Consider the following 23,737-nt stretch of genomic DNA (forward strand, 5'->3'; position numbering starts at 1 on the left):
CACTGCTGCAAGGGCACCCTACTAGCTGCCTGTCCTTCCCAGCTACCATCTGCCAATAGCTCCTCAGCTAGAGTGGGCATGAGCCCCTCCCTGATCCGTGTTGTAATTTTAAATACTTTAATATAGTGCAGGTTCTGTCTCAGGCCATTAATGATCTATTTATTCAGATCACAAAAGTGTCTTCAAAGATACTGTCATTTATTCTGGGTGGGTGTGCAAGTGCGTGTCTGTCCCAGTGCATGTGTGAGCATGCATGTACATCAGAGGTTAATGTTGCCACTGTTCCACAGGCTCCATCTACCTACTTTTTTGAGATAGTATCTGTCAGTGACCTAACTAGCCTGGGCTGGTAGGCCAGCTAACCCCAGGGATCCTCACTGGGCCCTACTTCCCAGGGCTGAGATAACAAGTACATGCCAGTTCCGGTGGTTGAATTCCTGCTTACAAGCAACTTCCTATAGTCTGAGCTATTACCCCAGCTTCCGACTTATTTTTAATAACACAAACAGGGCTGGGAATGCAGTTCTGTAGTAGCTTGCAAGGCCAGGTATCTAATCTGCATAGATAAATGCATGAAAGTAACAGAAGGCACATTACTAATCCTCAGCAAACTTCAGCACATTTCTATCCCACATCTGCATCTACAGACAAAAGGGGAAACAGCGTTAGCAATTACTGAGTGCTTACACTCTCCAGGCTCTACGTTAAGCACTTGTTGCAGGCTATTAATTCATTTGTTCTTCAAACCCCATTCTAAAGACATGGACTTTTTTTAAATTATTTATTTATTTTATGTATATATGAGAGCTCTATCTGCATGTACACCTGCAGGCCAGAAGAGGGTACCAGGTCACATTATAGATGGTTGTGAGCCACCATATGGTTGCTAGGAATTGAACTCAGGACCTCTGGAAGAACAGACAGAGTTCTTAACCCCTGAGCCATCTCTCCAGCCCCAAGACATGGACATTTAGACACCAACAATTTAAGACCCCTACCTATAACTATAAAACACTATCAGACTGGGATTCTACAAACCGTAGTCTTAATCAAATCACATTACATAAAACAAACTTACATCCCATATAAAAGTTCTGTTAGTCTTAAAACCAATTCCATCCCATGAGGTAGAGTCACAAAAACAAAGCACAAACACAAATGCACACCTTCTGAAGCGACTGACTTTTTACAGCACTCTGCAGATGTATCACCAGAATTTAGAATCTGTATAGTGGATAAGAATAACCTTCAAAACTTCAGAACATTTCACAGCAAATGCTCATTATTAACAAAGAAAATGATGATGCAATTGAAAGGCCAATGAGCTATAAAGACCTAGTTTCACACTACTTAGAATATCTAATGCTTCCCCAGCCTCATTCCCTGATTTAACTTCTATTATACTCTCTATATTAACCTTAAGAGCCTTGGCACTGAAGATTTTAAGATAACTAAATCCCCATTATACATAACACATAGTATGGGAAAAAGCAGTAAGAACTTCACAAGGATGCTCTGAGTATCAACTGGGACGTGCAAAATTGCTGCCAAGTCTGAGCTGCACATGTAAATTTAAATGTTGGTTCGCTGTACACAGGCTCAGCACTGTTAAGTCTTCCTGGATATCTGCCATCCACAATCACATCTTGCATTCTCATGGGCCAGTATATCCCTTCTCAGCTTCCTACTCCCCTACTGTGTGCCCTCCCCTAGCTGCTCTAGCCGACTCTGGAAACCAGAACTTATCCAAAAAAAAGTCCAACTCAGGAAACGGCAAATCCGCATGCCTTTATCACACAGTATCATCAGCCTTTAAGTGAGTACAGCTCTAGCAGACTTCAGTATCTTACTGATCTTGAAAGGCTGACCATCTCACTGAAATCTGATGCTTAGTAAACCACTGAAGCTTGTGTTTGCTTACATCACATCTTATTCCAAAGGGGGCCAGAAGTGTAGCTCCTCAGTAAAGAGCTTGCCTAGCACTGGCAAGATCCTCGCTAGATCCCAGTTTCCAAAACTGGGGTGGGGAGAGCATACACAATTTATCTTTAGCACTGGAAATGTACAACAGAAGCAACAAAAACAAAACAAAAAACTTCTACTAAATACTCTACGTTTTTAAAAATATGAATGAGGTACCCTTGGCTACTGAAGTGTGTGTGTGTGTGTGTGTGTGTGTGTGTGTGTGTGTACTGGGTGTACTATTTGATTTGATAAGGGTATAATTGTGAAATAATCATCATTATCATGCTGGTCAACGTATCAATAGCTCATATCTTTACCTTTAGTTTTGGTATGAGATATGACTATTTATGGTGTACTCTCTTACAGATCTCAAGTAACCTAGTGACCTCCATTCTGCTACATTTGACATTTTTAGATGCCACACAAGTGAGACCATGCAGTATTTGTCTGTGTCTAGGTTGTTTCATTTAGCAGGTGCACCTACACTGCCACAAATACCAGAATTTTCTTCTTTCAATGGCTGAATAAAACCCCACTGTCTGTGTGTCTGTGTGTATGTCATATTTTCTTTATCCATTCCTCACCAACAGACCTTTAAGTTGTTTCCACATCTTAGCTATTTTGAAAAGTACAGATATCTCTAAAGTGTATTCTAGTAAGCGTAGCAATGTGAACAGGTAAAGCTACAAAGTTAACGTTTTCTTATATTGTGCAAATAAATTCCAAAGCAAGTTTCAAGTTTACTGTTCCTACAGTAATTTTTTTAAAGGCAAACTGCAACACCTTTCTAATCCCAGTTCCTCAAGTCATGGCTACCACACAGCAGTAGTTAAATAATGTTTAGAATGATATGCAGACACACATACTCACTAAAATCTGACTTTTTCCTTTTATCTCCCTTGGTTCTTCCTCACACCCATTCTCACGAACCTAAGGCCTGAAGCACATCAGAGAGCAAATTCATAAATGCAAATTCCAAAAATACAAGGTATCTATCACTGCAATTTAAAAAACACAAATACAAATTTAAATTAGTACTAAGAAGAAATTAGCAAAGATTAATGCAATGAATATAAAGCAGAAGAGGTCAAGATGACCAGAGTAGAGAACTGGGGAAATTTAGACATGACTTTAATAGAACAAGTCAGATGTTTGCTGTAAAGAAGGAAAATAAAGGAAGTGGATCAAGATCATCTCGGGACTCAGCATCAGATGTTTTTAAAAGGAAAGAGAAACAGTAAAGGAAAGAAAACATGGATCTGTAAAATGTAAAGTGTATTGAATAGCAGATGAAATCTACATAAAAAGGAGTGGTGGGGGCATGGTCCCACATGGCTGTGATCCCAGCACTTGGGAGGTGGAAACAGGAGGATGAGGAGAAGCATCTAGAGTTCAAGACTAGCCTAAAGAAAATGAAAAAAAGACTAGATTAAGCTATATAGTAAGACCTTGTCAAAAAAAAAAAAAAGAACCAAAAGTCAAGTCAAGCACTGAAAACCTGTATCACTTCCTGAGAATCACTTGACAAATACAAATCATTGTTCTTCCTCCAAAGATTTGTTTTTAATGAGATTGTTTAATAGTCAGAAATCATGTAAATAAAGAGAATCACTGCTAGTATTTTTTTTTTAATTAAAAACACAGCACTTAATTCAGTAAGAGTTTTTGAAGTGCTTCACTTACATAATGGCAAGTTCAAGAAGATCAGAGAGAGGCAGAGAAAGTGAAAATAACTGGAGGCAAAACAGTTGCACAGAGGCCAAGATCTGCAGCGCACATGAAGACCAGCTCACATGCAAGCAGCGCTTGGGACAGGCCCATCCAGTAAACTTCCTGTGAGGCTTGGAGGGTCCCTGGGCCTGTGGGAAAGGCTGGAATGGGGAGAGGAGGTTACCCCTATCTTTCAGAGAAGAACACTCAATCCTCACTACTAACATCCCACAACTCCCTTTAGCCTTAATCCAAGTTAGCTCTCTGAAAAGTACATGATTGACAAAGCCTAGCTGGAAGAAAAGTATTCTGGGGGCGGTAGCCATGATGGCTCTGCAGGAGCACTGCAAGGGCCAGGTGAAACACAGCCAAATGTCCAATCAATCATTGGCCTGGGGTTCCCTAACCCAGCAGAACTTTCCTAGTAATGAAGTTCTCCGAGGAGGAAATGTTCACCTCAAGAACACAAGATTGGGAACTGAGATTTAGGAGAGAACCACCCTCAAAACCGGGGACAAAGAAGCCAGTCAAGGGAAATGTTTACTGGAAGTCAGACTGGAAAGTGTCAAGAGAGACTGAGTATAAAAAAACCTACAGATACTAACATGGAGACGGAGAAGGCAAAAGCAACCCATTTGCCCTTGATGTTAGAGATTATCAGCTACAAACCAGGCTTGGGCCTCACGCGGGAAACTCAACAGTTAATTTTGAAACAAGTAATAGGCTAGTCAGTACTCAGAAGACTTTTTCACAAAGGAAACTGGAGACCTCTAGATGGGAGAGTCCATGCTAATATACAATATAAGCTCAACCTGGACACAGTCACTCTTTAATATAGAATAAACATACATTGTGAAATATAGAATTAAAGGCTTTGTGTAAACACACAAATATATTATCTTTAGCTATCAGTGTTTCGGTTTACCAGACAGTTAGCAAGTATATTTATGACGACTTGTGAACTACTTTGAAAATCATCACAGAAACCGAATCATACATCCAAATACCTAATTTTGAAGTGCTAAGTAGGCATACTTGAAGTAAAAAAAATACTGTGTTTCTTCTGGGGGCTTTAAGGTTCGTACTAATTTAAGTCAGTCTAGAAACACTAACCAACATTAAAAAAATAACAACCAGCCAGGCTCCTGCCTAATCCAAGAATAAAACAAACTTTCTACAACCTGCTTTCAGAGCCACTCACTGTATAACTGAAGTCCTCAAGTCCTCTCCTACTGTCCTGTATGCTAACTGCCTCCTTACGACCTTCATCTTCCTACTTCCGCCCACTCAAAACTCACTTTCTCAAACACAGGTCCCTCTCAGGCTCAGTTCTTCTCCCTCTTGATGACGGGTTAGAAGACTCAAGAGTTTATGAAAGATTTGCCCTAAATAATTAAAGTAAACTTACACTCTCTAGAGTATGTACACAGTATTTTAAATGTTTTCAACTTTGAAATAAACTTTTCATTTTAGTTTCCCAAGCAAGTTTAACTAGCAAAATCGATATGCCAAGAAATTTTACCACATTTTTCTGGGGACTTCTCATATGCCCTAGCACATGACTGAGAGACTCAATTTTAGATGACAATTTCCTCCACATACAATCCAGGCATAGCTCTGAAGACAATTAACTTCCTCCTTATTTTTCAATTTGCCTCCTCTCGGTGGGCCCTTCCACTCACCTGTACATGAACTACGCGGACCTGGGTCCACCTCACATTCTACAGAAGCCTCTTTCTTTCCCCAGCGCTTCCCATTCATTATTATGCTGCTCAGTGTTGGCCTCATGTTGTTCAGATGTATTAGCATATATGACATACAGGCCTTTAAAAAGCGAGGTTTTGGGATCAAAGAAACTCCAGTCACCGTCTAACATGAAATCTTGGGTAAGATGCCCGAGATCATGAGGCATCCAATTTTTTCATGTCTTGTATGACATGACGGGTTTAGTTTCAGATCTAAACACACTGATGCACTGGAAGTGGTTAGCACAGTAAGAAACCCAGTAATAGTTTACTTAAACACCTGTTACTCCCCAGCCTGTGCTAGTCTGAGATCCCAATGGACAGATTCGGGTCTTACTCTTGTTTGTATTCGTTCATATTCCTAGTTTTCTATTTCTTGCATGTATTTATTTAATAATTGTTTGGTTAATAAAACTTATCAAATTAAAAATAATCTCCTAGTTAGTTCCTAACTTAGTCCAAACACTAATCAGTATCAAAAGTAGCTTGTTCATCACTAGTAGTTGCTAATTTTAACATTCACTTAGCCAGTCTATACATTAATATATGCATAAATACATATCTGCAAGGATAACTCTGAAAGTATTCCTATCATACTAACATGACTCCCCAAAAATCCAAAATGGTTGATACAGTTACTCATGAGTCTAAATTAACCTAAAAACACTACCATTAACCCAACTACAAACTGAGTCATCAGCAAATTATCCATCCCTGTTTATCCTTTTTATATCAAAGTAAGCCAAATCTTAAACCCTCATTTCCAACTGGCACTTCTGAGTTCTCCTGCACAGTGAGGTCATCAACAGTGACCAATGGGATTTTTAAGAGTCTTAAAAAAGACTAGCAAGGAATGGGAGGCTTCTAAACAAACTCACAACTAATGCTAAACATGCAGAATGGATGAAACTCAAAGAGATAGGAGCAAGTTCTTCCGTTCTGTGGCTGACAACACAACATACACACAGCAATGGCCAAAGACTGGAGAAGAAAACAAAACAGTAGGAGAGCATCAAAAGAAGGTTCTGGAAAACACACTCTGCTGTCACAATGTAAACACCAGCACAGGCATGACTCAATGAGGCATACATACAGCACACTCCAGCCAACCAGACACTCAAAAAAGACATTAATAAAGCCATGTCTACTGGGTAAGTCTTGGGAATGCAAGGTGAGTGACAACTGAAAGTTTGCATTAATATTTTTCCAATGATAACTTGAAAAATTGACAACTAAATTAGTGAAAGCCCCACAGTGTAAGTATTTTTTAGCACTTCTGGATAAAGTGGACCTTCACAATGGTATTATATTTTGACCTAAGAATAATTTAAAGTTTTATTGAGATTTTAATATATCTAAAAGTCATAGGCTATAATCTGCCAGCTACCAGTCATCAATCCTTAATCTAAATTAGATTTCAATCATGTGAATTATTTTTAACTAATATATATGTGTATACATACATGCATATGCACACATACAATTTGAATTTTTACTACATAATATTATAAATATTGGTTCTACATTACTAAAACATTTAAGACAATGGACCTATTTGTTTTAATGGTGTCACTGCCTACCTCTGAAAAGAATACTTTTTTTGTTCAAAACTAAGAACAAGCCAGACTTAAAGCCTATTTATTCTTAAAACACACCAACATTAAACCCTTAAGAGGTGAGCGTCAATGAAAAAGTGTGTCTGGATCGTATTAATAAAAGACAAACTCCTCAGGAGTTCCTAACAGTTACATATTTAAAAACTAATCTGGAGAAGAAAACAGAGTGGTTTAGCTCTCAATTTACAAACCTATTAAAAGGACCAACAGTGAAATGACAGCTTTACTGGACAACCCTAGAGAAAATTTCTCTCAATTCTTTAAAAAGGTTTCATATTTCTAAATCCACATAAAATGAACCTGTCTTAGAACTGGTGTTCACAGTCTGCATCTATCATTAACACAGTATGACGGGGCAGTACCTTGGGTCTGTCTGTGGCTCTACTTCCCAAAGTGTGACATATCACCATTTATGTCCCAAGCTTAATAAAACAAACAGAGCCATAAGAGACTACTACCCACAAAAACTATTAAATGAGAAAGAGCCCTAAAGAAGCAATTTCAATATATTCTAATTCACAAGTAATTTTTCAATATACATTTCCCCAAGTGCCAGCCCTACTGGCTGTATTTACATAAACTTATTAAAATTACTATGATTCAACTTGGACACTGTAGTTTTATAATCTGAAACGTTAAATGGAAATGTTTAGCTTTAAAAATTAATATTCGAAAATAAGGAAAAAAACCTTGAGATCAACAGAAATAACTCCAACGTTGACATTTCAGTAAACTTAGTTAAAAGCACTACAGCACAAATTCATTTTGTGTGATTGGTCTGGTTTTCCCCACTAAGAATCACCTTGTCTTTTCCACTGTGCCATAAATAACTGTAGAGAAAATTAAAAGGGTTACAGCTTATTAAAATTCCATCTGCGATTATCTGTTCTTCAGTATAACATACTTGTTAAAATAGTCAATAAACACCAAAATTCTAAATCACTTACCTTTCTGCCAATTACATTCGCTAAGGCATTATACAACTACTAATCAAACATTTCTGCCAAGGGGGGAGGGGGGAGAAAAGCATTCCAAAGCTCTTAAAAGCCAAAGCAACGCTGTTCCATTCCCAAGGGAGACAAGACAAAAAGCCCGCAGCCTACAGTCCTACTTAACTACCTTATCACTGTTCCCTTCTACACTTGCCACATTTTTATTAGAGAACAGCTATTTGAGCATGAAACCTTCCATCTATCCTTCCCTCACGGTACTGTGCCCCTAAAGATTCTAAATCATTTATCCAAGGCAGCCAGTGATGGGTTCCCTGTTTCGGCTGAACAGGATCTGGTAAGTTTTTTGAGGACTGTAAATAAGCTGATCAGTATGCTCTACACCCTCCAACTTCCAAAGTGTCCGACAACGTTTACCAACATCCTCCTTCTCTCTACAACAGGAAATAGCCTGTCACAGAACTCACAGAAAAGCTGCTTAGATCTAAACAGTGCTAACACTTCCCAGAGCAGCTGTTAGTGACTACCAGACGCCTGTTGGGCTATCGCGGTACTTAAATTAACAGTGGATCATCTACTCTTCCTTAATCTTGCTATCCTCCAGAAAACCTAGAGGTCTACCTTAAAAATAAACACAGCGGAAAGAGAAATAAGTTACTCCAGCTTCACCACTTTGTCCCAGGAAATCATTTCAGGACCTTTTACATCATTGCTTAAACCACACCAGATCAGTTATATAAGACAATGAAGGCTTTAAAAAAGCATACAATTTTCTAATCTTACCAAACATATTTGGAAGTTTTCAGTAACAGCTTAAACGTTTTGTATTGAAAAGGTCCTGGTGCACTCCATCAAGAACTATGCTGCACAAATCCACGTCACAAATGTCCTGCACTTGATAAATTTGAGGTGTTTCTGGTTACCTGATGCTCTTTTCTGCACCCTTCATCTCCCAGGGATGCTCTCAAACAGCCTATACTTTCCATCCCTTCAAACAGCCTCCTACCCCCACAAAAAACACACCAGACTTTGACGTTTCTTCATACTAACACGGAACCACTAATGCCACTAGGTGCTGTGGCTCTCAAAGAATCTCTTCAGCAGCTTCCCCTGGGACACGGCGCTCGCTCAGCCGGGCTCCCAACCGGTAAGACGCCGCCAGCTGCCTTTTGAAAAGGCAGCAGAGGCCGACTCCATACCGCATTGCTGCTGCCGCCGCCGCCGCCGCCTACTTTCTCTAGCAGCTTTAGGAAGAGGGGAAATGAGCCCAGTCCCCTACAGACCCCAGTGGCGGCACCAAAGAGAAACCACTGCATTGCTCAGCTGGGGAGCTCGCAGAAGCCCCACGAAAGGGCGAAGAAGCCGCATTCGAGGCGCCAGTCCCGTGGACTAGGAGGAAGGCGTCCGAAGTGCGACGGCCGGCGCCAAGGTAACCGCGAGGCGCCCCCTCGGGGATGGGGTCCCGGTTGGGGATGGAGGGGGTAGGGATGGGGGATCCCGCCAAGCCTGCCCGCCGCCGCCGCGCGGGCCTCACCTGTCAGCAGCGCCTGGCGCTCGCCCGCAGCCGCAGCCGAAGGAGACGCGGCCGATCCCGACGGGCGCCGCCCGGGGAGGTGCCGGGGCACCAGGTCGCATCCGTCTGCCGCGCCGGCCACCAACAGCCCGAACAGCAGCAGCGCAGCCCAGCGCCGCCGGGGAGGGTGGCCTGAGGCCCGGCCGAGTGCCGCGGAGAGAAAAGCGCTCCCCGGAGCCGCCGGGCACTCGCTCGCCGCCAGCTGCCCCGGGCCCCGCCGCCTGGGAAGCGGACTCCCGCCGGGTGCTAGTCTGCTCCCCTCACCGGCGGCCCGCGGAGCTCGGCTCCCCGCCGCGTTCATTGGTTCCGGTTATTTAAAAAAAAAAAAAGTGGGGGAGCGCTGTGGTTCGGCGTCTTCCGACCCGGCGCGACACCCGCGCAGCTGCCGCGGCGACACCGGGATCCGCTGCTCTGGCGCGGCCAAGCCCCAGCCCAGCGCCCGCGCCGCCACCGCGGCGCATCCCCCCGCCCCCTCCGGCCCGCGCCCGCCGTAGTACCACGCTCGGCCGGGACACCTCCCTCCCCTCACACACTAGCTCTCACACCAATCCCCCGCCTCCCTCAGCCCCGCCACGGCGCAGGCGCGACACGGTGGCACTGCGCGTGCGCGGCGCTTGGGCCCCGCCCCCAGGGGCGTTCCCAGACTTGTGGGCGGGGTGCGGGAAAGGCCGCCTAGCCCAGCGCTCCAGGAGCCTAGCGAACCTGAGCGGGAGGAAGGCGTGTGTGTGTGTGTGTTCAGGCGTGTGTGTGTGTGTGTGTGTGTGTGTGTGTGTTCAGGCGTGTGTGTGTGTGTGTTCAGGCGTGTGTGTGTGTGTGTGTGTGTGTGTGTGTCGCCCACGCTGCTGCGATCGGGTGATGGGCAGCCTGGAGACCTGGAGAAAGCCTGTCGACGTCGCAGATCCTCTGAGTGCTTCACCGCGTGGGTTAGGAAAACCTTGCAGTAGGAAACAGAGGCCTCCCCTAACTTGGTTGTAGGTGGGGCTTGTCAGCTGTGTAGAAGTGGAGGGTAACCCAGCCAAGCATTGAATTTACTTGACAAACATTCAGCAAAGCGCTTGCTCTGTGCCAGCGTGCAAGGAATTTCTCTAAGCAATTTACAGCGACATAATGTAAAGCATCCTTCTCATCTCCATTTTAAAAGTGACGAAATCAAAGCCTTGAATTGTTAAAATAGCTTAAACCACCGGCCCACAGGTAGTAAATGGACATGGCCCGATTTAGCAACCACTGAATGGAAATTTTCATATAATTTGCATTAGCTTTTTACTATTCTCCGTGCTGACATTACCTGCAGTCATCGACTCCCTGTTCTCATTCCACCCCCTCCTATAGGCTCTGCCAGCTGAACAGGTTGCACCAACTACAATATAGACTTGACCATTTTGCTAGTCCGCAATAAAGCAAAGTTTTATGCATTCTCTTGCAAATTCTGCTGGGGACAGATTTAATTGATTTAAAAAGGGAAAGAACCAGAATCCGGTTCATCCAAGTAATTGGCATCATTACATTGGAAATATGTTGCTGTTGTTGTTGTTGTTGTTGTTTGGGGGTTTTGGGTTGTTTGGTTGGTTGGGTTTTTTGTTGTTTTGGTTTTGGTTTTGGTTTGTTTTGTTTTACTTGTGACAGGGCTGCTCGGAATGAGAATGGCACGCAGCTCCATATGTGCTACACACTGGCAATTCATATCAAAGCATTTCTTCAGGAAACCTTTAAAATGTAAAAGGTGCTGAACTACACACAAACACACACACACATGATCTTAAAAGTAGGATTGTTAAGAACATAGGTCTGGCTGCTGTTGGTTTCTGCTGTTGGCTTGGAGTTTAGATTATTTTGTTTCAGAGGTCAAGAAGTCAAAATTGACAGCCTCCAAAATAATTTCTTAGGAATCTTGTCCAAAAGAACGTTGGGTATCACTTGCAGTGGAAAAGGCAGATAGACACTGGAGAAAAGAGTCAAGAGTAGCCGGGCATGGTGGCGCACGCCTTTAATCCCAGCACTCGGGAGGCAGAGGCAGGCGGATTGCTGTGAGTTCGAGGCCAGCCTGGTCTACAAAGTAAGTCCAGGATAGCCAAGGCTACAAAGAGACCCTGTCTCGAAAAAAACCAAAAAAAAAAAAAAAAAAAAAATAATAATAATAATAATAATAATAATAATAATAATAATAATAATAGGAGTCAGGAGTAATCTTGAGGCTCATCAACCCATCCGCAGTTATTTCTTCACCTACTGCTTGGGAGCATTGAGTTGGAGGGCGGGGCAATTACTCAAGGGCCAAAAGGAAGAGTCTGTTTTGCTTGCTGAAAGGAACAGCAGTGAAGTCTTGTTTGCTGAGTCTTACTAGGGCACCAGGAAATGATGCAGCAAACAAGTTCGTCTCCTGCTCTCCAGGAGGCATCATCTAATTTATCAATATTTACTGAGCACATAATATATGCCAAGCAAAGTATTATATGGTGGAGATTCAGCAGACTAAAACACACTTGAACAAGCCAAGTAAGTCAGAAGTTGAAGCTATAAGACTGCTAACTGTCCTTTCCTGGGGGCCTTTACCATGTTTCATGAGAGATAAAATGTATCTCTATTAAATAATTATAATTTATGTTTATGCAAGGTAAGAATGAATTACTAAAGTGTGTAGGGAAAACTGTTATAGCAATAATATAAAACCAGGAACAATTAGCAATTTGCTGGGCTCACGCTTCTTTAAACAAAATGCCATGCCATTTCTTTTCAAAGACAGGGTGCAGGGCACTGAAAAGATACTGGATTCAGTCATAAATGTTTATTTCTCTCTACTGGGGCCACAGGTAAGGAACCAGCAGGCATAGAGGTCTGCCCCAGAAGGACACCGGCTAGAAATGAATCCTCTACCTTATCTATCTTTTTCATGGGAATCAAAGTTTCTGACTTAAATTGAGCAGCCTTGGTGCACACTGTTACTCAAGAGGGGTACAGTGTCCCGGCGCATTATAGCGTAGGCCTAGGTTAACAAGCGAAATCAAGTCCGTTACTTTGCAAGAAAATTCCCATCTGTAGAATTACAGATACATAATTACACTTGCAAGCCACACATAAACACAGGGTTGGAAGGGTGGCAATCTCGTATCTTCTCGGGTTCCCTTTCCTTTTCCTTGTAACGTAGGGCTTCCTGCGTGTGGTTTCTCTTGCCAAATTCCATTCAAAAACTACCGGAAACCCCTTTCCTTTGGTGGCTACCCTACTCCTACAGCCCAGCCTCCTCCGGTTAAATCTCACAACTTGTCATGTATTTGCAGAATGCGTTCATTGGCTTGTTTTTAACACAGTCTTGACTTCCAGCGTCTGATGGGCAGCCTTGAACTTTGTTATCAGACCAACCTCGTAGAAACTCGATCTTCTCAGAGTGACGCGTAGGCAAGTTAATTAGGAATCCAATTATACCTACACCGCAGAGTTATTGGTGGTTGCAGTGGAGTGGGGGAAAATTGTAACAAATCCTTGCCTGGGTGCCTGGGACTCAGGTGCTTTGTACTTAGTGACTCTGGCCTCAGGCTCTGAGCGTGTATTCTAAACCTGCTGCCGTGTTAGGTTTAAAACGCATCGCACTTCTTCTGCCTAGGCTGCTGGATTTCATCTTCCTGCAGAAGCGCCCAACTCTTGAGTCCGCGCCCAAAGCAGAAGCACTGCACTGGCTCCTCCCCATCCTTTAGCCTTAACCCCACCCCCACCCCCACCCCAGCCTACATAGCCTGCATCGGGTTCCAACTTGGAAAACCGGATCTCCGCTATGGGGAGCATAGCCAGGCGCCAGAGCCTCCAGGCTGCAACACGCCTGCCTGCAGCCACCACAGGTGCGCAACTCCAGCACTGAGCGCGCCCGCCCGGATTCCGTGGGCGGACGGTCCGCGCGCGCCCGACACTCGGGCAATGACATCACTACGTGGGCGGACGCAGTGGCTCCAGGAGGGAGCGCTGTGGGCGTGGGGCGGGATGGAAGTAGCACCCAGGGGAATTCCGGCTGAGGTCTGGCCTACCCACAGCTTCCCCCGGCCTGACTGTGACCCCAGGGTGTAGGGGTTCCTGCTACTTCAGGGAAGAGGAGCACCTTGGGCAAGTGCTCTTTCCTTGCCCTTGTTAGCTCCTGGGGAAATGAAAAAACAAAACAACAACAACAAAAGTCCTCTTTGGCGGAAACCCGGTTATGAACTGGGCCGCTTTCATAGCTTCCTAGAAAATTAAGGTCCTGAGCCTTTGGAAAGATTCAGAGATAGTAGTTTATACGGTTTCAAGATAGGAGCAATGAAAGTGTCCGTTTATGAGTATGGTCTTCAAGTTATGGCGTACATTAAAGCATTAAAGGAAGCGGGGAAGGGTAATAAAAGTTGTTCGCTAGCAAGACCCTTGCTACTTAAGCCCAGTAAGAACAGGCTATTCCCTGTTTAGTGAAGGTGGAATATTTTTGCATCTTTCTCTGCAAGTGTAGGAAGGAAGGTTAAAAAAAAAAAAAACTCCACAGAAGAAGCCAAATTTGCCAGAAAGTGGTGGCGCACACCTTTAATCCCAGCACTCAGGAGGCAGAGGCAGGAGGATTGCTGTGAGTTCGAGGCCAGCCTGGTCTAGGACAGTCAAGGCTACAGAGAAACCCTGTCTCAGAGAACCAAAAAAAAAAGAAAGAAAGAAAGAAAGAAAGAAAGCCAAATTTACTCACCACAGCCAAGTGCATCAGTGTTTTGTGGCATAATTTGTTACTAATCAAAGTAAGTTGTCTGTTATTGCTTAATTTGAAGAGTTATTCGAGAGTTGTTATCTCTGATAAATACTGGTGCCTGTGCTAGGAGTCATATTGTCGTTTCCTGTACAAGCGGAACTCATGAAAAGAAAAGCAAAACTGTCACAGCTGAAAACGACCATTTGAATGGTGGTTGCAGGCTAGAATACCAGTACTTCAGAAGGTAGCTGCGGCAATTATGAAAGAGGTAACACATGGCATAAACTCACATGTGTGTGTATCTGATAGCAGGTGGTCCTTGAAAACGTCTGTCTATCCTTGCATTGGCTTATTTTATGTCCACTTGACATGAATTAAAGTAAGATCTGAGAGAAGAGAATCTCAATTAAAAGAAAAAAAATACCTCCATAAGATCAGACTGTAGGGCATTTCCTAACTAGTGACAGATCCGGGAGGACCACTGTGGTGGTGCCATCCTGGGCTGATGGTCCTGGGTTCTGTGAGAAATCAGCCTGAGCAAGCTATGAGCGAGAAGCAAGCTAGTAAGCAGCATCCAGCCACAGCCTCTGCATCAGCTCCTGCCTCCGAGTTATTGCCCTGTTTAAGTTCCTGTCCTCACTTCCTTCCCTAATGAATAGTGATAAGGAAGGGTAAGTCTAATAAACCTTTTCCTCTCCAAGTTGCTTTTGGTCATGGTTTTTCATTATAGCAATAGTAACTCTAAGATAATCCCTCAACGCATTTAATCCACTCCCAAGGCTCTCAGGGTCTCAAAAGCTCTGCCATTTCCAAAAAAAAAAGAAAGAAAGAAAGAAAGAAAAAATGTTGAAAATCTGCTGAGACTTAAGGCAAACTCTCACGGAGTACTTCTGTAAATACAGAAGAAACATTACGTACTTCAGACAGTGGAACGGGGTACATGAGCCTGAAGCATTCATTCTCTGGAGTGGTTCTTTCTAGGAGCATCTCGAAGTAGAGTGATGAACAGTCAAACAATACCAAGACCCAAAAAGCCCCTGCCTCCTGTTTGGAGTTCTCAGAGTCTGTACTAAGATGTGTTTCAGCTGGCAAAAACCAAGCCCCTGCATGAGGTGGTTCGTCTTCAAGTGGATGAACATCACCTGATCTCTCGAACAAGTGTGTTTCCCCATCCCACACTTGGGATCAAAACAAAAATGTGTTTATTTCCACTACACCTGCTATCTGCAGTTTTCCGGAGTCTTCGTGGTTTCTTAGAATTCATTCTGATAGCTTCAAGTACCATCTTTCAAGGACTTCCTACAGGAATTTCTAGCCTCTCAGATTTTCCTTTGAAAGCTCAGTGGAAGCTCCCATAACCCTATAATTCTTGACTTCTCCATGCCTGTAAAATCAACATTGCATAGGCAATAGCAAGGTCTACTCCCAGTTTGGGCAAATGAGCATTGTGACATTAGTCTTAGGGAACACTTCCTTAACAACCTTTGGTGAGCATGGTGCCATAGGGGTACTTTGTCTTGGACGAAAGAAAGTCTTTCTCGGATAAGCCTGCACTTTTATAACCCTGGCTCTGAGGCAGGTGATGCCTCTTATTCTTGAAGTAGTCTCGAGACCTATTGTCCAAATGTGAAGGTTTTGCTTCTTTAGAATGTCACCAAAGTCTTTAAAAACTCTACCCTCCTTGATTCAAATTTAAATAGACTCTTTTTCTGATTGAACTTTTAAAATCTTTATGTTCTACTTGCTGTCCCTTGTTCTCATATAAGCCTAGATAAAGTCAGTCAGCTATGCCCTGCTATACCCGGAATGCTGGCTACCTTGAAAGTTCATGCATTGGATTGGTCCATCATATTTCAATTCAGCATCCCATAGCATCTCAGGGCATAGGCAAAATGTAGACAAGCTCCTTGCCACGGTTTGATAACGAGTGCCTCTGGTTCCATTCCCAGGGGGAGTCCTCATTGCCTTCTGAAACCTCACAGACACTGTGTTTTGTTATCTGCAGCCCTATCAGCATCCAGGTCTTCTGAGCTCCTCCAGAATCACGAAGCTCTGCTTAGGACATGCTAGTGGTTCTCTAGCCCGTATCTGTAAATGTTTCCAAATTCCTTTCCCGTCACTCAGAATAGCCACACCCATTTGCTACCCCTACCAATTTCCTAGGTTAGACTTCCCATCGCTGTAACAAATACCTGGAGGAAATCATTTAAAGGAGAAAAGATTTAATTGGCTCACAGTTCCAGGAGCTAGCACTTTCAACTAGGGCCTGCCTCAGCATAGATTCATCATGGTGGTGGAAGCATGTGACAGAGGAGGCTTCTTACCTCGTGGTGCTAGAGAAACAGAATCAGACCTACTTTCCCCAGCCAAGCTTCACCTCCTAAACCTTCTAGCACTTCACGAAATAGTTGGGGACCAAGCCTTCAGCACACGGGCTTGTAGGAGACATTTTATGTGTTCAGACCATAATAGTGCTGGTACATTGTGGCACATACCTTTAGCCTTATTACTTGGGAGGCAGAGGCAAGCAGAGCTTTATGAGTTCAAGGCCAGCCCAGTCTACATAGCACATTCTAGGCCAGGCAGGCCAGAGCTATCTAGTAAGAATATATATATATATATATATATATATATATATATATATATATATATATATATATAGAGAGAGAGAGAGAGAGAGAGAGAGAGAGAGAGAGAGAGGGGGGGGTGTTTGTAGAGAGTTATTTTTGGAGAAAAATATCTTGCTTTCATGGAATTTAAAGACGGCGAAGCTGAGAATATGTAAGTAAAGTGAGTGTGGTAGACAGTAATAAGTGCTAAATGAAGGAGATGACAAGGTAAGTGATTTTTTTTTTTTTTAGTTAAAGATAGCTGCACAAAATCAGATAATGGCACAGATATCCATGGAGGGAGGATCCCAACAATCAAAGGTTCTAGAAGGAAGGTACATAGGTTGCATTCAGTAACACCAACAAGGAAGAGCATTTGAGGGAAGAAGAGCGCACGCCACAGGGAAAGCAACAGAGACCTGAAGACTCGGGATCTTAAAGGGAATAAGAACAATAGCATCTTCCAACGAGCAGCCTGGAAACCACTGAGTAGAGTGATGTGACAGGTGCTGTCCTACAAACAAAATTCTTACTTCACGGCAGGAATTAGGAGAGGCAGATAGAGGCTACTTGCTTTATAGGCAAGTGAAAGCAGCTGGTCTAGATTCATGACAGAAGCAGTAATGACCAATGGTGGAACTGTTGGGTAAATGTTGAAGGGAAAATGAATAAGGCATGGGCATCAACTGAATACAGTGTATGACAGAAGAAGGTAAAACATAAAGCTAAACTTCTCTCTTGAACGGCTAGTAGCATAGAGTTGTCATCTGCTAGGGAAGACCATAAGAAGAGAGAGCAAGCTGAGAACCAGGGCAGGTGGTGAAAGAAGAACACTGGCCGCTCAGCTTGAGATATGTGCAATTTGAGATGCCCGAAGGAAACCGCATGAACACTCAGACACTCAGGCCTAGAGTCCAGAGGAAAATAACCCAAGCTGGAGATTTAAATTTAGGAGTCCATTAGTATACAGACTGCATTCACAGCCGGGAGATTTTTCATACTTGTCCCAAATGTACCCTTCCTGTCTTGTTCTCCATACGCTGAACAGGTGCACATGAAGCAAACAGTACTTATCCCAGCAAGGAACAAATTTATAGGCTTCACTATTCTTAGAAGTGTCATTAAATAAATATTTGAGTAACAGGAAAGACAGCTTAGTTTACTTAAAACAATCCAGAGTAGGTTTATTAAGGGAAATCAAGTAGCTTGTACTACAGTGTGAGATGCTGAGGAGAACATCTAATAATAAATAGGAAAGTTTGGAATAAGTTAACCTTAGAATCAGTCCATTTTCCATCACTGATCATAAATTAAATGTTTATAGTAGTCTGCTAGAACCATGAACTATTAGGAGAGAAAGAATTGGTGAGAGACCAAGTAGACGATAGATAGGTAGATAGACAGACAGATAGATAGATAGACAGACAGACAGACAGACAGACAGATAGATAGACAGATAGATAATAGATAGATAGATAGATATAGATAATAGAAAATAGATAGATAGATAGATAGATGATAGATAATAATAGATATAGATAGATTATAGATAGGCTGGCAGACAGACCTTAAAGAAATTGGCTTCCATGATTATGGAGGCCAAAAAGCCCTACAACTGACCATCTGCAAGCTAGAAGCCCAAGGAGGCCTGCTACGTGCCTCAGCTCAAGTGTGAGGAGGGCCTCTGTGTCTGGCAAGCTGACTCAGGGTGTATGTATATCTCACCCCAAAGCCTAAGAACCTGGGGACCACGCAAGCCAGTCTCAGCGTCCAAAGGTTGGGAAAAGGAGACTCCTGATATTGGAAAGTCAGGATTCCAAGAAGCAAACCGCCTCTCTCTGCCACTGTAGGTGTGCCCGTCTCCATTCGGTCACTGCCTCTTCCGGAGTAGTATACTGGGTCACCTGCCAAACTTGCAGAAACGCCCACACAGACACACCTGGAACTTCGGAAGACTTTACCAGCTACCTAAGGAGCTTTTTATTCTAGTCAAACTGGCATTTGGAAATAGTTTTCACAGGCTGCAGGAAAAGTACCACACATCGGGTGACTTAAAAGACAGAGATCCGCTGAGCGTGGTTGGTGGTGACACGCCTTTAATCCCAGGCAGAGGCAGGCAGAACAATGTGAGTTCGAAGCTAGCCTGGTCTACAAAGAGAGGCCAGGACAGCCAAAGCTACACAGAGAAACCCTGTCTCAACACAAACAAACAAACAAAACAAAACAAAAACAAACAAGAGATCCATTGGCTAGATCTCCAAGGTTGTGGGGAGAGTGGGGCCTGCCTCTGATATGAGCTCTGGTGTGTCCCCCCCCCCCCCATTTGATCATGTCCCCTCGGTGGGGAGGCCTGGCGGGCACACAGAGGAAGAGGAAACAGGCTATCTAGATGAGACCTGATAGGCTGTGGTGGGGGATGAGGCCCCCATCTATCAGAGGTCTAGGGGAGGGAATACGGGTGGAAGAGGGAGGGAGGGTGGGAACCGGAAGATTCAAGCAAGCCAGGGGATAACATTTGGGATGTAATCTGAATAAATTATAATAAATTGTTTTAAAGAGACAGAGATCGATTGTATTACACTGCTGGGGGCTGCAGGTTCAGAATCTGGAGGTTACTAGTGCAATCTCAAAAAGGCAGCATCATTGGATCCTGCTGAGGACTGATGAAAAGGTTTGTCCCAGACCTCTGCTCACAGTGTAGATAAGCTCCTTCTCTATATATCTCAACACATCATTGTTCCTGCTTTTCTTTCTGTGTACGTGTCCCTGTGTTTAAGCTTATGTCTGTGCATGGGTATGCAGAGGCCAAAGGACAGCCTCAGGTGTCATTCCTCAAGGCAAAATTCACACACCATCATGCCCGAATTTTTTGGCATGGCCTCTGAGGAATTAAACGTATATCTTGGTGCTTGCAAGGCAAGCCCTTTACCTACTGAGCCATTTCCCCAAGTCCTGCATCTTTCCCTCATGCATGACTCTCTCTCTCTAAATTTAAGGAAGGACAACATCATATTATATTGAATTATAGATGCACTTAATGACTTCAACCTAACAACCTATTTTCCAATTATGCCATAAAGGTATATGTGTGTGTGGTGTGGTGTGGTGTGTGTGTGTGTGTGTGTGTGTGTGTGTGTGTGTGTGTGTGTGTGTGAAGTCAGAGGACAGCTTTTGGGCGTCAGTTCTCTCTTTCAAACATTAAGTGCTAGGACTGAACTCAGGTCATCAGTCCTGGTGGGCAAGCCCCTTTATCTGACGAGCCATCTCTCCAGTGTTCCCTCCCCCACTTACTATCTTCTTTCTTTCTTTCTTTCTTTCTTTCTTTCTTTCTTTCTTTCTTTCTTGTTGTTTTTGTAAATGGAAAGGGAAGTAACATCCAGCAAATAAGGTTAGGACTTCAACATATGAGTTTTAAAGAGACACAATTAAACCTATAACAGTATGGGGGCACTTAAATTTATGCACTTGGTAGCACCTGGAAAGAGTAGGCAATCACATTGTAGACTGATAAATAGCATGGCTTGGTAAAATAGCAATCTATACACAATCCCAAGAAAACCTCACACTGACATTAATGGCTATGAAAAGAATGAAAATGCCATTCTCCTGAAGGCTCACCAAATCAAACGGTTTCTTTTGGATAACCCTAAATTTAACCTGGAAAATAATTTTAGAACTTAAAATGACATAAAAGGAAATTAGAGGACAGCTAGGGAGTATTAATTTAGCTTGGGGATAGTTCATCCATTTCATTCATGAAAGGCATGAATGCACATAGGTGTATCCCCATTACTAAGGACAGTCATTGTGCTGCTGGCTAGCATCTGAAGCTTAAGGGACTGATCGCATGCACCCCACAAATAAATAAATAAATAAATAAATAAATAAACTTTCCATTTAGTGATGGAGACATGCACACACACATACACAGAGAGAGTTTGAAAAAGTTAAGACAGAGATGAAATAGCGTGCTATATAACCACAGTCCAGCTGAAGGCCTAAGGAAGACTCAGATGACCAGAGGAAGCTGTTGCTAAGTTAAAGGTTAACTAGTCAAAGAGGAAGTGAAGGCATTTTACTCATAAGCAAAATCATGGGCCCTTGCAGGCATGAAGCCTAGAGGTCCAAAGTAATACTATTGATCATTTTTGATCATGCAGTGTACACTCACAGGAGCAGAAATGAGCAGAGTGAGATGTTTGTGAAGTCAAAGAAGCCATCAGTGGCAGCAAGGCTAAATCTGGAAGGGGCATCCATTCTTGTGCTATCAAGGAGATCAGAGCTGAACTTGCTAATTAATAGTCACGTCGGAATGTAAATCCATATGTTCTGGTTACTTTTATGTCAACTTGACAGAAGCTAAGTCATCAGAAAAGAGGGAGCCTAAACTGGAAAAAAGAAAAATACCTGCATAAGATCAGGCTGCAGGCAAGCCTATGGGTTGAGAAACACTGCTGTGAGGCATTTTCTTAATCAGGGATTGACAGGGGAGGTCCCAGCCCATTGTGGGTGGAACCACCCCTAGGCTGGTGGTTCTGGGTGTTACGAGAAAGCAGGCTGAGCATGTCATAATGTGGAAGCCAGTAAGCAACACTCCTTCATGGCCTCTGCATCAGTTCCTGCCTCCAGGTTCCTGCCTTGCTTGAGTTCCTGTCCTGACACATCTGCCTCGAACTCTCCAACTCAGGTGGTTGTGGTGGCATGTTTCCATCATCTCAGCACTCCAGACTCTCGGGCAGAAGGATTTGCAGCTCTGAGGTTAGTCTGCATAGCAAGTTTCAGGCCAAGGAAGCAACGTAGTGAGACCCCCCACCCCCTACCCCACTCAAACCAACAAACAAAAATAGAACAAAAGAGGAACCTCTCCACCTCTTCAGTTGCAGTAGAATGGTTCATGGCATCTGCCATGATCTGGCTCTGCCTGCCATTCTGATCTCATCTCCTCTTGCTTTCCTGCCCCTTCAGTTGCCGAAGCCTGTCAGTCTCCTCACTGTTCCTGGAACAAACCAGACATCACTTTGCCTCATTTTTAAATGTCATTCCCAAAGGAGTGGGAGTGAGAGTTTTGATCAGGTCAGCTAACTAAGAGAAGGCATATAAAGGATGGAATGAACAATACAAAGAAATCAATCTAAAAGAAAGCAGAGGAACAGTACTCAGAAAACAAGAGTGGAAAGAGGAAGCGGGCGAAAGTTAGCCAACAAAACATTAAACAAAAACCAACCAGCCCAACAGAGGCAGGTGGATCTCAGTGAGTTCAAGGCCAACCTGGTCTACAAAGCAAGTCCAGGACAGCTAGGGCTACACAGAGAAACCATGTCTCAAAAAAATAAAAATTAAAAATAAAAAGGAAAAACAACAAAAAGAAAAAGCAGGGAAGGTAGGCGTGTAACTGTGAGCTATGCATTTGGTGGGTTGCACATCCACAGATTCAACCAAAGGAAAAACCACAAAAAATACAAGTAAAATACTTTGTAGGGTATGAACAGGTATAGGCTTCTTTTTCTCTCATGACTCCCTAAACAATACTGTATAATAGCCATTTACATAATATCTTCATTGTATTCAGTAGTTATAAGTACCCAGAGGTGATCTAAAGTATTTGGTGGGCATAAGCAAAATTCAAAGACTTACTGCAGAATTTTATATTAGAGACTTCAGCACTTATGAATTTTGGTATCCAAAAGAGTACTGGGACCAATACCCAGTGTATACTGATGAACAACTATACTACTTTGAAATAGAATGGTTAGCAGTGTCAAATGTAGCAAGAAAGTTAAAAATAACACTTAAAGGTGTTCATAGATAGTTCTCAGTTGTTTTAAAAGGTGTAGGTAATCTTATACTATATATCCTAACTCCAGATGAGTAAAGTGCTGTATCCAAACATTCAGAGAAGAGTTCTACTTTAATATAGGAAAGAATTTTTAAGTTTAAATTATACATGCAAATTGTCCTCCTATTCTGCTATATCTGACTACATTAAAATGAAAATTATTCTTTTTATCAAAAAGATACTCAAGGGAAATAAAATTAACAAAGTAAATTGGAAAAAATATGTGTAATAAACTTGACAATGGGAGAAATTTTATAGTAATAATTGCAATAAGAAAAATCAAGATTTTGGTTTAAATAAAACTAAAACTACAAGCAGGTAACAATGGATCTAGTTGACTAACAAATGAAAGGGGTGATTTAAGGTCATAAGATTTTTTTCTCCCATTAACAAAATTTTAAAAATATATTTATGACAACTGAGATAAGATTATATGTATGCCATCAATGCACCTAGGAACTATAATCCATTTCAGAAAGTAACTAAAAACATGAGTCTGCAATAGCCAAACAATGGAACCCATCAAATATCTATCAGTACATGAACAAATCGACAAAATATATGGTGTTTTACACACAGCAGCTTATTCTGAAGCCTTTAAAAGGAATGGCATTCTGAAGCATGCTATAACATGGATGAACTCGGTGTTATAATAAAGGAGATAATCCAGACACAGAAGGACGGATGCTGTATTATTCCATCTGTACAAAGGATCTGCAATAGTCAGATTTATCCAGGAAGAAAGTGGAGTGCTGGCTTTCAAAATCCAGAAGAGGGAGGAACAAGGCATTCCTATTAAATAAGCAGAGCTTCCACATCTGGAGATGGGTAGTGGTGATGGTCGCACAACATTGTGGATATACCTATATCAATGTATTCAATTATAGACGTCAGTATAGTTAGGATGGCAGGGTCACATGGTGTGGATTTTATTATGGCAGAATTTGATATGAAAAATCTCGATAACCAACAAGATCTTGAAAATGACTCAGAATTTCTTTTAGACATTACTCCTGTGAAAATGAACCAGAATTTGAGCAAAG

At 42.7% G+C, this 23,737-nt stretch overlaps 1 protein-coding gene and 1 long non-coding RNA gene across 4 annotated transcripts in view; one reads left to right on the forward strand and one right to left on the reverse strand.

The window, feature by feature from the left end:
- Positions 1-10,090, reverse strand: part of STIM2 (stromal interaction molecule 2) — a 126,514-nt gene extending 116,424 nt beyond the window's left edge. The window contains exon 1 of one of the 3 annotated variants that reach the window (XM_084799705.1): positions 9,521-10,090. In XM_084799705.1, coding sequence (XP_084655831.1) covers positions 9,521-9,860 — 340 coding nt within the window. In that variant the 5' untranslated portion in view covers positions 9,861-10,090. Of the gene's footprint in view, positions 1-2,835; positions 2,857-8,769; positions 9,124-9,520 lie in introns of those variants that run through there. The other 2 variants (XM_084799706.1, XM_084799707.1) reach the window with 2 other exon arrangements.
- The window catches only part of LOC311607716, a 612,504-nt gene that overhangs the window by 281,878 nt on the left and 306,889 nt on the right, over positions 1-23,737 (forward strand). The gene's annotated exons all lie outside the window — the stretch shown is intronic.

This window comes from Acomys minous (genome assembly GCF_964271855.1).
Source record: "Acomys minous genome assembly, chromosome: 10".
NCBI lineage: Eukaryota > Metazoa > Chordata > Mammalia > Rodentia > Muridae > Acomys > Acomys minous.